Raw genomic sequence first — 16549 nt, forward strand, 5'->3', positions numbered from 1 at the left:
AGAACAGACTCTTCTCAAAGCTGTGAGGGGGGTTCTGGTATGATGTATGAGCGTGCCCTTTCCACTGTACAGTGGTGTGACACATATTACATTGTTGCTGTCGGGCAGAAAACTCTTATCTCTGTCATATTCCTCCTCTAAATTAATCCTAATTCTTCATTGAAGATGACGACGGCCCCAAACACCGAACACTGTTTTTCTTCCTCATCTCTTAAGAAGACCTGAAGCCGGTTCTACATGTCTCCTAAATCGCAACAGTTTTCTGAAAAGCGTACGTTTCTATATCAGTGGTGCTCAATCTTTTTCACGTCAAGGACCCCCAAAACTATATTTGGCCGCGGACCCCCATCTCAAAATATATTTTTTTCCATGGGGTCCCAGAAGCAAAGATCTGAGTTAAAAATGTTCGCTTAAAAAAAATATATATATATATTCAAAGATTTGCACACATTTTCAAGATTTTTCAAAAATAGCAGATCTACAAGCTCATAGCGCGGCACTCGGTGCCGCGCTATGAGCTTGTAGATCTGCTATTTTTGAATAGCCCAAAGTGTAAAATAATGCTTTTTAGCTCAAATCTAAAAATTATGCGTTCCAGGTCTCAATGGGTTAAGTTCTCCTACAAACATTCTTGTACGAAAATATTTGACTGGAAAAGTGGTGGAATTGATATATTGTTATACATCCCCAAACTGAACATAAAGCCTGGCCGTCTGGGGGCGCTCTTCTCTCCTCTGCGTCGCCCATACCTTAGGTGGGGTTGGTGAAAGGGCCTTTCTGTGTGGAGTTTGCATGTTCTCCCCGTGTCTCCTAGGGAAGGTACCCTCACAAAAAAACATGTAGTAATCCTGGTCTCTATACTGCCGCCCCCTGGTCAGCCGGGGCGCCTGATGGAGGGGAAAGGAACTGGTTGGAATAACGTGTTCCTTCCACGCGCTACGTCCTACCGGGGAAACTCCCCCCTGTCAGGTGATAAGAAGCTACGTCCTACCAGGGAAACTCCTCCCCTGTCAGGTTATAAGAAGCTACGTCCTACCGGGGAAACTCCTCCCCTGTCAGGTTATAAGAAGCTACGTCCTACCGGGGAAACTCCTCCCCTGTCAGGTTATAAGAAGCGGCCTGCTCACTCCTCATGCATTGAGGGAAGCATGAGCTCAGTTTGGGGCTCTCCCCAGGCTGGCAAAGGGAGAGTAGTGCCCAGGATTACACGGGCAATTGGGTGAAAAAAAATCACACCCAGTGTGAAGTGGGCGGTGTGTGGTCATCACAACATGACTCACTTTAAAAAAAAGGATAAATAACTTTTTTTAAAGTCCATACTGCTATTCATAGGGCTGCACATGTGTCATGTGTTTCGCTAGCCAATCACAGTCCTGAATTTGCAAAGTCAGCCAATCACATTACAGTAAGTGGTGATGACACTAGCTGTAATGTGATTGGCTGACTTTGCAAAAGTATCGATTTGCATTAACAATGGCAGGGTTAGGGGGTATACAAATCTTTTGGTCGGTGTCCAAAACTCACTTATAGGGGGCGGCTACACCGCCCCAGAAATTGGTTATACAATCGTGGGATAAAAATGTAAAGACAAGAAAAAAGAAACCATAGAATGGTATTGATCCCGGGCTCTAGGAAAGGTGTGGTCCGACTGAATCCAGCAAAACCAATATTGTAAATGTAGCTTGCATACTCATAGGGTTTTGCCACTAAACGTATAGATCGGGAACTTTATACATCAATTTCACCACTTTTGCAGTAGAATATTTTTCATACAAGAATCCATTTCATGTACGGGAGTCTTAGCGATGAGGACAAATTATGTTGTGTTTTCTTGTACCTCCGGTTAGGGTATTTAAAAAACAAAAGCCCTTTTTAACTGTTTGTCATTGCCCTATAAGAGCATCGCACAAAGGTGGTGAAAATAGCCGATCTACAAGCTCACACGTTGTGAGCTATATATATATATATATATATATATATATATATATATATATATATATATATATATATGCACGCACGCACGCACGCATGCACGCACACACACACACACACACACACACACACACACACACACACACACACACACACACACACACACACACACACACACACACACACACACACACATACAGTGTCACAGTGGAGCCAGTAGGAGGTGCACCACCTACGTAGACACACAGCAGTGTGACTAAAAAGGCAAAAATAGCAGATCTACAAGCTCACACACAATGAGACACATTGTGAGCTTGTAGATCGTTATTTGTTTTGCTACTTCTGTTTGACACGGTTGTATAAGGAAGTGCAGAAGGGCATTGATTTACGACAAAACATGTCTCTATAATATGTGTCCGCTACTGGTGAAACCTTCCTCATGTCGCCAGTTGAGAAAGACTAGAAAATGGAGAATTAAAGTCGATTTTTTTGTTGTTGTGTTTTTCGCTTTTTTTCCCTTCATATTAACACAGTTTTAATGTTGAAGAAGGTTTGTATTGCAAAAGATAGTCGTTTTAGAATCATTAAGTGGTTTAAATTACATTACAAAAACAGCTGTGTTTTTTGTCTGGTTTCTGTCGGTCTTGTGTGGGTGGAGAGTGAGGGACAACATTTGCATGAGTAGTTTTGGTAGGTCGTTGAATCCATTGTTCTCCGGTTACACTCTCCTAATCCCCGCCCATCAGTATCCCGCCTGTCTGTTCTCTGTTCTACAGTGGTGTAAAGTAACTAAGTACATTTACTGAAGTACTAGTTGTATAAAAATATAACATTGTAGCGAACACAGCAGCTAGGTGAGGAAGGCCCCAGCTAAACAAGAGGCCGCTCGACGTTCGTTTGTATGGAAGTATTTCACTGAAGATTGGACAAAAAAAACGTTGGAGTAGCTAGCATGTTAGCTCACCGTCAAGCGTCATGGCTGAACTTACACCTTGTGTTTGCATTTCTCCATTTACAACTCGTACATCTACATAAACGTTCATATTTCAAATATAAAGTGCGGAAGATACGGGTACTTAGACCCACCCGAAGTGAATTGTAACATCCGTGGCTATGGGTTAAGCACTTTATATTTGAAATCTGAACGTTTAGATGTACAGGCTGTAAATGAACAAAGTGCAAACACCAGGTTGCAGTTCCGCAAAGACGTCACGACGAGCTAACGAGGATGTAGTGCATTAGACAGTGTTGCAGGTCTGGTTATTATAAGCGACTTTGGGCTTGTTTTCCTGTAAAGTCGCTTATAAATATTTAGTTGCTGTTTGCTTTTGTTTTGGCTTGTTTCTGAAGTGTAGCTGATTATTTGGGCTTGCTTTCAAGATACTTTTTGAAAATAACTGATTTAATTGGGCTCAAGTGGTGAAACTGGTCGTTTCTTTTGGGCTTGTTTTCATAGACCTGGTAGCTTGTTTCTCTCACAGAACAACACCAGCACTGGATTTTATCAATACATTTACTTACATTGGCTATTTGAAAATTGCCGATCTACAAGCATGCAATTGTGAGCTTGTAGATCTGCTATTTTCAAATAAATATTGTATTAAATCTATTATGATGATGATTATTTAATATGCCTATTTTTTACAACACAGATCCTCTATGGGGGTCCCTGGCACTAAATAGAGTGGACAGCTGACTGAACGGTGTCAATGGGGGAGTGATTAGAGGAGTGGCTATAGGCTGAATAAATTACCCATTGTTCACGCCCATTACCTGGAGCTCAGAGGTGCGAGAAGTGACAATTCTTTAGAAGGGATTATCTCAGTTTGCACTATTATTATAGATAACCAGATTCAAATGAGCACATCTTCTTCAAATATGTTCCTATTTCAATGAACGATACATCACATGAAAGCTTATATTCTGTATATTCTGAAAAATGCCTAGAGCATTGTACCCAGTCACACAGTGGCGTGCACAGACATTTTGAGGGGCAGGTGCTCAAGTAAATTATACTTTTTTTGGTTGACTTGGTCTGCTCTTTTTTCCCTCTACACCTATACCTCTTTAGCCAAAAATAGCCGATCTACAAGCCCACAACGCCTCGCAGCACGAGGCGTTGTGGGCTTGTAGATCGGCTATTTTTGGCTAAAGTTCTCCTCAGAAAAGGGATGCTAGGTTTCGAGTGGTTATGGTAAAAAGAAAAATCATATCGCATAAAGATTTGGCGGACCCCCTGTAGTAACTCTGAGGACCCCCTAGGGGTCCCGGAACCCCTGTTGAAGACCCCTGCTGTAAACTGGGAAAAGGGTACTTCTGGGCAAAGGGCAGGTGCTCAAGCACCACCTAGAGTCTACCTGTGCACGTCCCTGCAGTCACACACCGGGTGGAGACTTCAAGCTTGTAGATCTGCTACTTATGATGGTTTTGTGTGACACTGTAGTATGGTCAAAGTGTAGGGCGTTGATTTAGGACAAAACACACACACAGAGATACTATGGAGATAGGAGGTTTGTGCTGCTCTATCTGTCCTGTCTTTGACTTTATGTTCTATAGAAGACTGTATTAAGTGACTGTAAACTCCCTGTAACCTTTATTTATAATGCACATTCAGCATGTGACTACAGGGTTGAGATCCTTTACCACTTTAACTATATATATATATATATATATATATATATATATATATATATATATATATATATATATATATATATATATATATACAGTATGTATGTATATATCTATATATATACAGTAGTTTTCCTACATTTAGTGCATTTATAGCAGGATATACAGTAGTTATCCTACGTTTAGTGCATTTATAGCAGGATATACAGTAGTTATCCTACGCTTAGTGCATTTATAACAGGATATACAGTAGTTTTCCTACGTTTAGTGCATTTATAGCAGGATATACAGTAGTTTTCCTACATTTAGTGTCACTACTTGTTTGTGTTTGTTTTCTATCCTTATACCTGTGTCTCTCCGTCATCCTTACTGCAGTGTTGCTATGACAACTGACTTCCCTGGGCATCAATAAAGGTCTGTCTTTCCAATGCCGTAGATTCCTTCAGCCACCACACTACACGTCCTTTCCTGAGTCCTAATTCATTCTCCATGTCACCTTTCCTTCACTTTGTTTTGGGTGCTTTGAAGCTTAGTCTTCAGCAGTGGTGGAAAGTAACTAAGTACATTAACTTAAGCACCGCACTTAAGTACAGTTTTGAGGTATTTGTACTTTACTTGAGTATTTCCAATGTCCAATACTTTTACTTCTACTCCACTACATCTCAAAGGCAAATATTGTACTTTTACTCCACTACAATTTTTGAAAACTTTAGTTACTAGTTACTTTTCTGATATACATAATTATATTATAAAACATACATTAACCACTTTAGCCTTATTTTATACCAAGGCTATTTGAAAATAACAGATCTACAAGCTCACAACGTGTTGCGATGCGACGCGTTGTGAGCTTGTAGATCGGCTATTTTCAAACATTTTAGTACTTTTACTTTTGGTACTTTAAGTACATTTTGATGCCAATACGTTTGTACTTTCACTCAAGTAAATTTTGAATTCTGGACTTTTACTTGTAGCAGAGTATTTCTATATTGCAGTATTAATACTTTTACTTAAGTAAAGAATGTGAGTACTTTTTCCTCCACTGGCCTTTAGTGACATTGAGATGCTGGAGAACCAGGATATGCAAAGCATCATCAAAGTGGCATTATGAATGAGGGCTCCGACAAAAAAGCACTCAAATGTTTTACTTAAGTAAAAGTATCAATACTGCAATGTAGAAGTACTCTGTTCCAAGTAAAATTCCGGAATTCAAAATGTCTCTCTCTCTCTCTCTCTCTCTCTCTCTCTCTCTCTCTCTCTCTCTCTCTCTCTCTCTCTCCCCCTCCCTCCCTCCCCCTCTCTCTTATCGAGCAGTCAGTGAAAGGTCTGTTAATGGTTTATGGATATTCAATAGACTGTCATCCATGATGTCACTGGTAAGCAGGTTTCTGGACTGTCCACAGCCTTCCTCTGAGACACTAATACCGACGTGTCGGTACTCCAACAACACGTCAGTTGACACGATGGTGTCACATTATGATGAGTATAGGAATACTCATGTATGATGAGCTAGATATGAGCTATATGTAACTCAAGTCTTTGCTTCATGGTAGTCCCTGGAACAACATATTTTGAGAAGGCGGGTCTGCGGCATCATTTTTGGCACCACTGATTTAGAAACAAACGTTTAAAAAAAAAACTGTAGGATTTAGAACAATGGTTCTCAAACTTTTTCATGTCAAGGACCCCCAAATTGACACTTATTAGCCCGCGGACCCCCATTTCAAAAGATATGCCAGGGACCCCATAAGAGAATATTTTTTACGGCTCTAGCAGTGATTCTCAACCATTTTATTTCAAGGACCCCCAGTTTGACATGCATTAGGGCTACAGACCCCCATTTAATGGCCTTTCTATCACTTGGACCGCAATTTATAATGTAAAATCTATGTCAATTTAACTCTGAGAGTGTACAAATGGAACCAAATGCACCCTAACGGGTCCATTTGGTTCCATTTGTACACTATCAGAGTTACAGACCCATAAGGGTCCATTTGATGCCTAATCTATCATTTAGCTGGGGACCACCTGGAACTCCCTCAAGGACCCCTGGGGGTCCCCGGACCCCACTTTGAGAACCAATGATTTAGAAGACATCTGTAGAATCCCCAGAAGCAAAGATTTAAGGTACAAATGTTTGCTTTTGAAAAATGTATATGTCACAGGGAAATTGGCATTCCAGGGAAATTGAAAGAGGAGCGCTCGCTTTAGGCGCGGGGCTTCGGCGCAAGGCGGGGCTTTTCGAGACAGGGTTTTTTACGCGAGGCTCGCGAGGAGGAGGAGGCGCGAGGCGGGACTTTGATGCGAGGCCGACCTGGCTTTTGTTGTCCCCCCCCCACATAGCAACCAGGAAGCTACGCTAGGGGAACACTGAACACACGTTCACACGCACACGTGATAATAGTTATTGTCCATGACGGAGGCGCGCCGACTCAGCAGAGCTTGAGGCCGAGGAGGCGCGCCCTCGTGCGCGAGTGCCCGCGCCGACCGGTCGAAGGGCCTGCTAGTCGAATCAGCGCCGTCCGAGTTGTGAACCGATAGGGGGACAATAGATCTTTTCATGGGTTACAGTCTGTGGTTACTAGTGTCCAGTGTCCACGACGACACACATGCACACACGCTTGCATTCATTGCCCTCTAGTGTTGGTTATACAGAATTGCCTGGGTGGGTGGTAAAAACAAGCGCTCCTTTTCCAATTTCCCTGGAATGCCAATTTCCCTGTAACATATATACTCAAGGATTTGCGCCATGAGCAGTGGTGGACAACAAAGTACCCTACCCCCGATCTCTCTCCCCCTGTTTCCTGTCTGACTTCACTTCATTATATATCAATAAAGGCATGAAAAGCCTGAGATAAATCTTTAAAATAAGTACTCGCCCCAATGATGAATTCACCTTTTGTGAATTCATGATCTCAAATCAACCGTCCATATTTGGGCAAGACTGATGTCATTCAAATGACATCATCAACAGTAGAGTCGTCCTTTAATTAATATGAATTGTACAAATAAACCAAAGGTCCATTTGTCACTTTTGGAGAGTAGCGTGTTCGGATCGAAGAAGAGACATAGACACAGATACTCTCGGTATAAGTCTGCTGGAGAAGATTGAGATCCGTTGTTACAAAACGTGCGTCATTACGAGACCTTAACTCCAACGCTTGGCCTTCGTCCTGACAACTTCCTCTTTAAATTAGTCTTCAACTCGGAATCACGGTGCTGTTGCTGCTGCTGTGTGTGGAATGATTCACTGGACCGTACATCTGAAAGGAGCACCGCAGTCATCCTTCCTCTCTGTTGTGGTGGTGGTGGTAGAGAACAAGCTGTATTACTTTGGAGGAGACAGTGATGTTCATATCTTCAACACAGTGTCTTTATTCTGGAGGAAGTTGACCCCAGTGGCTCCTGGAAGAGGAGAACGTCACCTTGAGGTTCCACCCAAGCACTGGGGGCACACATGTGCAGATAGAAGATACAGTCTACATATGGGGAGGATTCTGGGGAGAGAGGTACTGCAACCTGCTTTATGCATTTGATGTCGACGCCCACATATGGTTCAAACCCATAGTTTCTGGGACTGTTCCAGAGGAGAGGCTCCACCACTCAGCCTTTGTGTTGGAGAAGGTCATGTTTATCCATGGAGGACACACGCTGACTGGATTCGCTAATGACATCTACAAGTTGGACACCACCACAATGGTCTGGTCTTTAATTAAAACCAGAGGAACTCCACCACATGGTTCTTTGGGTCACTCTGCCACCATCATCGGGACAAAGATGTTTGTATTTGGGGGCTGGGGGGGTCGTCTGTGTGGATTCAACACCATCAGAGTGTTTGACAGAAGTACGAAGGGATCATTTAGCCTTTGCCTACAATGGAGAGCTGTACATATTTGGTGGCTTCGACGCTAACCAGACCTTCAGTGATCTGTGGAGATTCAGTCCAGAGACGGTTGAGAAGGTTGAGCCCAAGGGGAAAGGACCAATGTATGGCATGTGCTGTTGCATCATGGGAGATCGTATCATCCTCTTTGGACGATCCAAACAAATAGGCTACACACCCTCTGATGATCTGTATATCTTAGACTTAAGTCCTAGTCTTAAGACACTATGTGAGCTAGCAGTTATTCAGTACGATCTGGAGCAGTCTGAACTCCCACACGACATCAGGTGGGAACTGGTAGCCATGACGACCAACAACAACAAAAACATAACCGCGAAAAGAAGACAAAGAACTGTGTAGAAATCAATCAATATAACCACATGCTGGTGGTTACAGCGTCCAATCATAGAAGATTGTGAGACGATGATGAAGAGGAAGATGATGGCTTTCAGAAGATGAAGATACAGGAGAAGAATCATGATGACTTTGTCGACAGTGGGATTTTAACTCACAACCCTGCATGAAGTGAGATGAGATAAGACCTTCATTGATACCGCAAGGGAAATCCATGGCGCCCACGACAGTACAGCAGTTAACCACTTAAACGGAGTCCCTCAGGGCTTTATGCTAGTCTTTTCAGTCTTCTGTTTTTGTGGGGAAAGCTTTTTGCTGACAATAATCATAACACGTCGCAGCGCCGGGGTAGCCTCCACGATGGAGCCAGCTTTACTGACCAGGGTAGCCTCCACGATGGAGCCAGCTAGCTTTACTGACCAGGGTAGCCTCCACGATGGAGCTAGCTTTACTGACCAGGGTAGCCTCCACGATGGAGCCAGCTAGCTTTACTGACCAGGGTAGCCTCCACGATGGAGCTAGCTTTACTGACCAGGGTAGCCTCCACGATGGAGCTATCTTTACTGACCACCAGGGTAGCCTCCACGATGGAGCTAGCTTTACTGACCACCAGGGTAGCCTCCACGATGGAGATAGCTCGCTTTACTGACCAGGGTAGCCTCCACGATGGAGCTAGCTTTACTGAGCAGGGTAGCCTCCACGATGGAGCTAGCTTTACTGACCAGGGTAGCCTCCACGATGGAGCTAGCTTTACTAAGCAGGGTAGCCTCCACAATGGAGCTAGCTTTACTGAGAAGGGTAGCCTCCACGATGGAGCCAGCTAGCTTTACTGACCAGGGTAGCCTCCACGATGGAGCTAGCTTCACTGAGCAGGGTAGCCTCCACGATGGAGCCAGCTTTACTGGACCTAATGGGTGGACGGTGAGTGGACCTAATGGGTGGACCTAAGGGGTGGACAGTGGGTGGACCTAATGGGTGGACCTATGGGTGGACGGTGGGTGGACCTAAGGGGTGGACTTAATTAGTGGACGGTGGGTGGACATAAGTAAAAACCTTTCTTTTTAACAAAGCATTTGCCTAGATGGACTTTTTAACTTTTTGAACTTCTGTGTTTAGCTGACCTTGATCTGAATTTATTCATTTCACTGTTTTATTATAGTTTTTTTTGTTTTTAATGGGTGGACGGTGGGTGGACCTAATGGGTGGACGGTGGGTGGACTTAATGGGTGGATGGTGGGTGGACCTAATGGGTGGACCTATGGGTGGATGCTGGCTGGACCTAAGGGGTGGACCTGTGGGTGGACCTAATGGTTGGACCTATGGGTGGACGGTGGGTGGACCTAATGGGTGGACCTATGGGTGGATGGTGGGTGGACCTAAGGGGAGGACCTAATTGGTGGACGGTGGGTGGACCTATGGGGTGGACCTAATTGGTGGACATAAGTAAAAACCTTTCTTTTTAACAAAGCATTTGCCTAGATGGACTTTTTAACTTTTTAAACTTCTTCTGTGTTTAGCTGACCTTGATCTGAATTTATTAATTTCACAGTTTTATTATATATTTGTTTTGTTTTTAACATGTAGCACTTTGAGATTTGTTTGGGGTGGACCTAATGGGTGGACGATGGGAGGACCATTATGTGCAACAGGTCTGGAATTTAATTACATTTCCTGATTATTATGGATTTTAACAATTCAGAGCTTGTTGAAAAAAACATTTCTGACTTAAAAAAACGAGATGCTGGCTCCATGTGTGTGTGTGTGTGTGTGCGTGTGCGCGTGCGTGTGCACGTGTGCGTGCGTGTGTGCGCGCGCGTGTGCGCGTGCGTCAGACAGTTAGGTGGACGAAGGACTGTAAGGATTTATTGTGCATAGCAACAGTTGCTATGGCTACGTCGTCCTCTGACAGCAAACTGGCTGCAGTGACGCACGCACGCACGCACGCACACACACACACACACACACACACACACACACACACACACACACACACACACACACACACACACACACACACACACACACACACACTCTCTCTCTCTGGAACAAACATATTATCTTTATTGAATCAAATAAAATGTTATTTCATCGCTGGTTGCAGTGGTTCTGAAAGCAGGGGTCCCGGGTCCTTCAGGGGGGAAACCCCATCATAATGACTGATAGTTAACACATACAGGGGGGACACCCCGTCATAATGATTGATAGTTAACACATACAAAAAAACAGGGTACATCTAGTGCCAGCGTTCTTACCGTGTACTCACAACGTGTCGCATCGCATCGCGTGATCTTGTAGATCTGCTATTTTCAAACATTTTAGTACTTTTAATGTTGGTTCTTTAAGTACATTTTGATGCCAATACCTCTGTACTTTTACTCAAGTGAATTTTGAATTCTGGGCTTTTACTTGTAACGGAGTACTTCTACATTGCAGTATTGATACCTTTACTTAAGTAAAAAAATGTCAGTACTTTTTCCACCACTGGTGTTTTGGTACGTCTCACTCCCTATAAAAGGGAGCCTGCAGGGAACTGAGAGACAGTTAGACGTTGGGGGACGCACGGGGAACAGCCTGAGTGAGAGCTGCCAGGCCCCTTTGGAAAGCAAGGGAATGGCCTGTTACAGCTTAAAGATGCAGTGCAGTGACATTTTATTTTGAAGGTTCAGCCTGAAACGTCGGCTCAACGACTCTAAACCAATCAGAAGGTCCCATCCCTTCAGGCTATGGGACGTTGGATCTCAATCACTTCAGCCGTGCGCAACACGGCTAGTGTTTGTTTACAAGTGAGAGAGAGACGGCCAGTGAAGCACGTTTGCTACTACGTGGCTTATTTCTAACCTATAATGTTTTCAGATACATATTTTAGTGTGCAGATTAAGTTTAAAATGAGTAATACACCGTCTGGATGTCATCTTCAATGAGATTCAAAACGGAGTAGCTCTGTAATTAAAATCAGCTGTGTTTGAAGAACGTGCAGCTATGGGAATCAAACAGGTGCATGTAATCAAGATTCATTTATATTCATGAAAGGTGCGTTATGTCATCACACAGGACGTTTTCGTTTACAGGAAGTTTTTTTCAATTATTTTGGCATCTATTGTAAGGTATGCCCATATGATGACCACGGATATGCTCTAAAAGCTGGAAAAACAAATTTTTCATTTCACTACACCTTTAAGTTATTTTAGCCATTGTTATTTTTTGTCTTCATCTTTGCTGAGGCAGCACTGTATAATAGTCAGCACTGGACTTCTGGTGATGGAAATGTGAATAAAAAACCCAAAAGTGCATCCTTGGACTCTCTCTGGTTGTCTTTTTGGAGCCTTGACCGTTGGGCCAGCTCTCACGAAGGGTGTTATATTAACTCATTTAGCTGTGGGGACCCCCTCGTCAAGCCAGAATATAAAGTACAACAATGGAAAGACTCAAAAAAAGTGAAAGTTCCACATACTTGAGTAAATGTACTTTACTGTACCTACTTTATTATTATGAGTAAATGTACTTCCTGTCTACACGTTCCATCACTGGAGGCGTCACTTTGACTGACACTCCTGAGTCCAATTAGAGAGAGAGAGAGAGAGAGAGAGAGAGAGAGAGAGAGAGAGAATATGCTTTTGTGTTTATTATTAACGCTTCCAGACCTGAAACGCATCTGTGTCATTTCTTTGATTTGAGCTAAAAAGCATTACTTTACTTTGGCTATTCAAAAATAGCAGATCTACAAGCGCATGGCGCGGCACTTATTCTCACCACTGTGCTTTTGACTGGAGTGCTGAAGCCGAGTTCCTCTGTCTCTCCTGCAGACATGCGGGGTCTGCAGAGCTTCCTGGACCGGACCACCCGGCAGGGCGTGGACGTGTGTCTCCAGCGGGTGGACAGCAACATCAGCGAGGTGTTCAGCCAGCTGTTCACCTCCATGAGGACAGAGGACCTCAACAAGTACAGAGACACACTGAGGAGAGCCATGCTGCTGCTCAGCCCACAGGGGGCGCACTCCTTCATCCAGCAGGTCTGTCTGTCTGTCTGTCTGTCTGTCTGTCTGTCTGTCTGTTATTATTAGGGGTGTGCCGATATATCGTCCCGCGATATATCGCGATACGTTTTCGCGACGATATGTATCGTTTTGGAAAAAAAAAATATTGTTTTTTTTTTTTTTTTTTTACAATCATAATAATCAGGCATGCAAACGGCCCCGAAGTGAAAAGAGTGACAACATTTTTTTTTTTCGGGTCAGGTGTCATACTATTTGGATTCAAAACGGCTATTGTAGCTGAAAAGCTACAAGTTTGCATGTCTGAATAATGCAAAAACAGAATTATTTGTTTGCATTTTCTTTTTTTCTCCTCCATATATTTTCATAATAAAAAAAGTGCGTATCGTATCGTATCGAAATCGTATCGAAGTTGTGAGCCAAATATCGTATCGTATCGTTTCGTGAAATTAGTGTATCGGCACACCCCTAGTTATTATGCTTTTGCAAATGCACACACACACACACACACACACACACACACACACACACACACACACACACACACACACACACACACACATGATGCTGAGAAGGTGTTTTATTCAGTCTGTTATGGAACACATTAACACTTCTCTATGTGATGCTGAGAAGGTGTTTTATTCAGTCTGTTCTGGAACACATTAACACTACTCTATGTGATGCTGAGAAGGTGTTTTATTCAGTCTGTTCTGGAACACATTAACACTTCTCTATGTGATGCTGAGAAGGTGTTTTATTCAGTCTTTTATGGAACACATTAACACTTCTCTATGTGATGCTGAGAAGGTGTTTTATTCAGTCTGTTATGGAACACAAACACTACTCTATGTGATGCTGAGAAGGTGTTTTATTCAGTCTGTTCTGGAACACATTAACACTTCTCTATGTGATGCTGAGAAGGTGTTTTATTCAGTCTTTTATGGAACACATTAACACTACTCTATGTGATGCTGAGAAGGTGTTTTATTCAGTCTTTTATGGAACACATTAACACTACTCTATGTGATGCTGAGAAGGTGTTTTATTCAGTCTGTTCTGGAACACATTAACACTACTCTATGTGATGCTGAGAAGGTGTTTTATTCAGTCTGTTCTGGAACACATTAACACTTCTCTATGTGATGCTGAGAAGGTGTTTTATTCAGTCTTTTATGGAACACATTAACACTACTCTATGTGATGCTGAGAAGGTGTTTTATTCAGTCTGTTCTGGAACACATTAACACTTCTCTATGTGATGCTGAGAAGGTGTTTTATTCAGTCTGTTATGGAACACAAACACTACTCTATGTGATGCTGAGAAGGTGTTTTATTCAGTCTGTTCTGGAACACATTAACACTTCTCTATGTGATGCTGAGAAGGTGTTTTATTCAGTCTGTTCTGGAACACATTAACACTACTCTATGTGATGCTGAGAAGGTGTTTTATTCAGTCTGTTCTGGAACACATTAACACTACTCTATGTGATGCTGAGAAGGTGTTTTTGGCCAACATATATATGTATAGGGCTGACGTGGTTAATGTATGTTTTGTAATAATAATAAAAATCTGCAAAGTAACTAGTAACTGAAGTTTTCAAATAATTGTAGTGGAGTAAAAGTATAATATTTGCCTCTGAGATGTAGTAAAAGTATTGCAAATTGGAAATACTCAAGTAAAGTAAAAAAATACCTCAAAACTGTACTTGAGTACATCCTGTGTAGGATCCCGACAGGATTACTATTACCTGGAGACCTCTGGTCGTTAGTGATAATTACATAAGGACGTCTGTGTCTTTAGTCGCGGGCGGGATCGGCCATCACGTCCACAATGTGTATGAAGTAATAATTCCAGGTTAAATTACCGTATTCCAGCAACATAATCACCAAGGTCATGTGATAATAGTCGGCCCCGTGTGATTGGATGTTAAAGAAGGTTAGTATGGCGTTCATCCTGGCAAGGCAGGACCACTCCTAGGTGGGGGGGAGGGGGGAGAGAGACAGAGAGACAGACAGACAGACAGACAGACAGACAGACATATGTGCTATATTATATATAAACTGCTATATTTGAATATTCAATGAATATTCAAATAAATCTAAAATGACAGAGATGCGTTCCCGGATTGAATGGGTTGATTAATTAATGACTATTATTTGAATGCCTTATTCCAGGGGTCTTCAACGTTTTCAGGCCAAGGACCCCCTAGCTGAGAGAGAGATGAAGCAGGGACCCCCTACTCTATATTGTATGAAATTGTGTTTCAAGTTTTTTTTTAACTTAGTCTGCTCATTTTCCCCTTTACACCTATAAGCCTCTTTGCCAAAAATAGCCGATCTACAAGCTCTCAACGCCTCGCAGCGCGAGGCGTTGAGAGCTTGTAGATCTGCTATTTTCGGCTAATGTTCCCCTCAGAAAAGGAATTCTAGGGTTCAAGTGGTTAATGTAAAAAAAAAACGAAATCATATCACACAAAGATTTGGCGGACCCCCTATAGTAGCTCTGAGGACCCCCTAGGGTTCCCGGACCCCCTGTTGAAGACCCCTGCCTTATTCTGATTGGTCAATCATTGACTTGAGTGGCGTGTTATCCACCCGTGGACCCCCCCCCCCCCCATCTGTAAATGTTTTGTGTCAGGGACCCCCAGAAGAGAAGATTTGTGTTAAAACATAATTAGTTCTTCCAACCAATGGCGTTAGTTTAACCCGTTCCATTTCAGGACACATTCCAAGATGGTGGATTTGAATTTGCTGAAACAGTGTCTTGAAAACAGATCTGTAGAAACCAGCGGTTGTTCCCATCGTCCATATCTTTCTACAGTCTATGGTTGATGCTGGAGCGACTATGATGACATCAGGTTCAGTTTGAAACAACTTAATTATTGTTAATTAGTGTTATTCAGGAAACTGACACGTTCACACACCCCACCCCCCCACTTACGCTTTTATTAGCATCCATAATAACCACAGTCTGTAATTAGAAATAATATCCATGCATTTCAAAGCTCATAATTAGCAGAAATTATCCTCAATTATTCTGACGTGTAACACCAGAGAGAGAGAGAGAGAGAGAGAGAGAGAGATTCAATACAATGGCACAACAATAAAAACAAAATGACAGTTAAAATGTAAACAAAGACGGAAGAAAAACAGGACAAAAATAGACAAAAAGTGCTCAGAAAGTGAACACGTTAAAGGACAAAGTTCTTGAGAAACAGTAAAGCAGTCTTTAGCAACTTGGGTGAACATTTGGCCCGAATAAATAGCAGATCTACAAGCTCACAATGCGTGGAGAGAGATTTGCTGCCAATGTGGATCCGATGGCGCGCGATGCGATCTCTCTGCAATGGCGGATGGCGGTAGAGATGTTATTGTTCCAGTCGTTAGACGGGACCCATGGCCATCTCCCAGATACCGTTAGTTTACATCGGGTTCCTCGTTGTGGCCTCTGCAGCTCTAAGAAGATCGCCAATAAACGGTAAAAAACACTGGCACTGGCTGCAGTGGCGTATGGTGAATTGTAACGTTGACCGGGCCAGAATCGTAACACCCCCCCCCCCCCCCCCCCCCCTCCGTGCTGGCACTGCTGCTGTCCTTTGCTGGCGTCTTGCTGGAGCTGGCGGTGAAGTATAGTAGCATGCTGCTCTGGACGAATCGTTTTTTTTTTTGGGTTGGTGGCTTCTTCATGTTGTAGTAGTAGTAGACTCGTCACAGCAACAATGAAATGTGAAGCTGTTTCTGGGCCCTCTTTATACTGT

General features: G+C 42.9%; 1 protein-coding gene across 1 annotated transcript in view; it reads left to right on the forward strand.

Moving 5' to 3' along the window:
* Positions 1-16549, forward strand: part of LOC311060292 (glutamate receptor ionotropic, delta-1-like) — a gene marked incomplete at its 3' end in the record, with an annotated part of 247067 nt that overhangs the window by 160459 nt on the left and 70059 nt on the right. The window contains exon 4 of the mRNA XM_084078427.1: positions 12604-12809. Within this exon, the coding sequence (XP_083934553.1) occupies positions 12604-12809 (206 nt within the window). The remainder of the gene's footprint in view (positions 1-12603; positions 12810-16549) is intronic.

Source organism: Gymnoscopelus microlampas (genome assembly GCF_963454915.1).
Source record: "Gymnoscopelus microlampas genome assembly, chromosome: 14".
In the NCBI taxonomy this organism is placed as follows: Eukaryota; Metazoa; Chordata; class Actinopteri; order Myctophiformes; family Myctophidae; genus Gymnoscopelus; species Gymnoscopelus microlampas.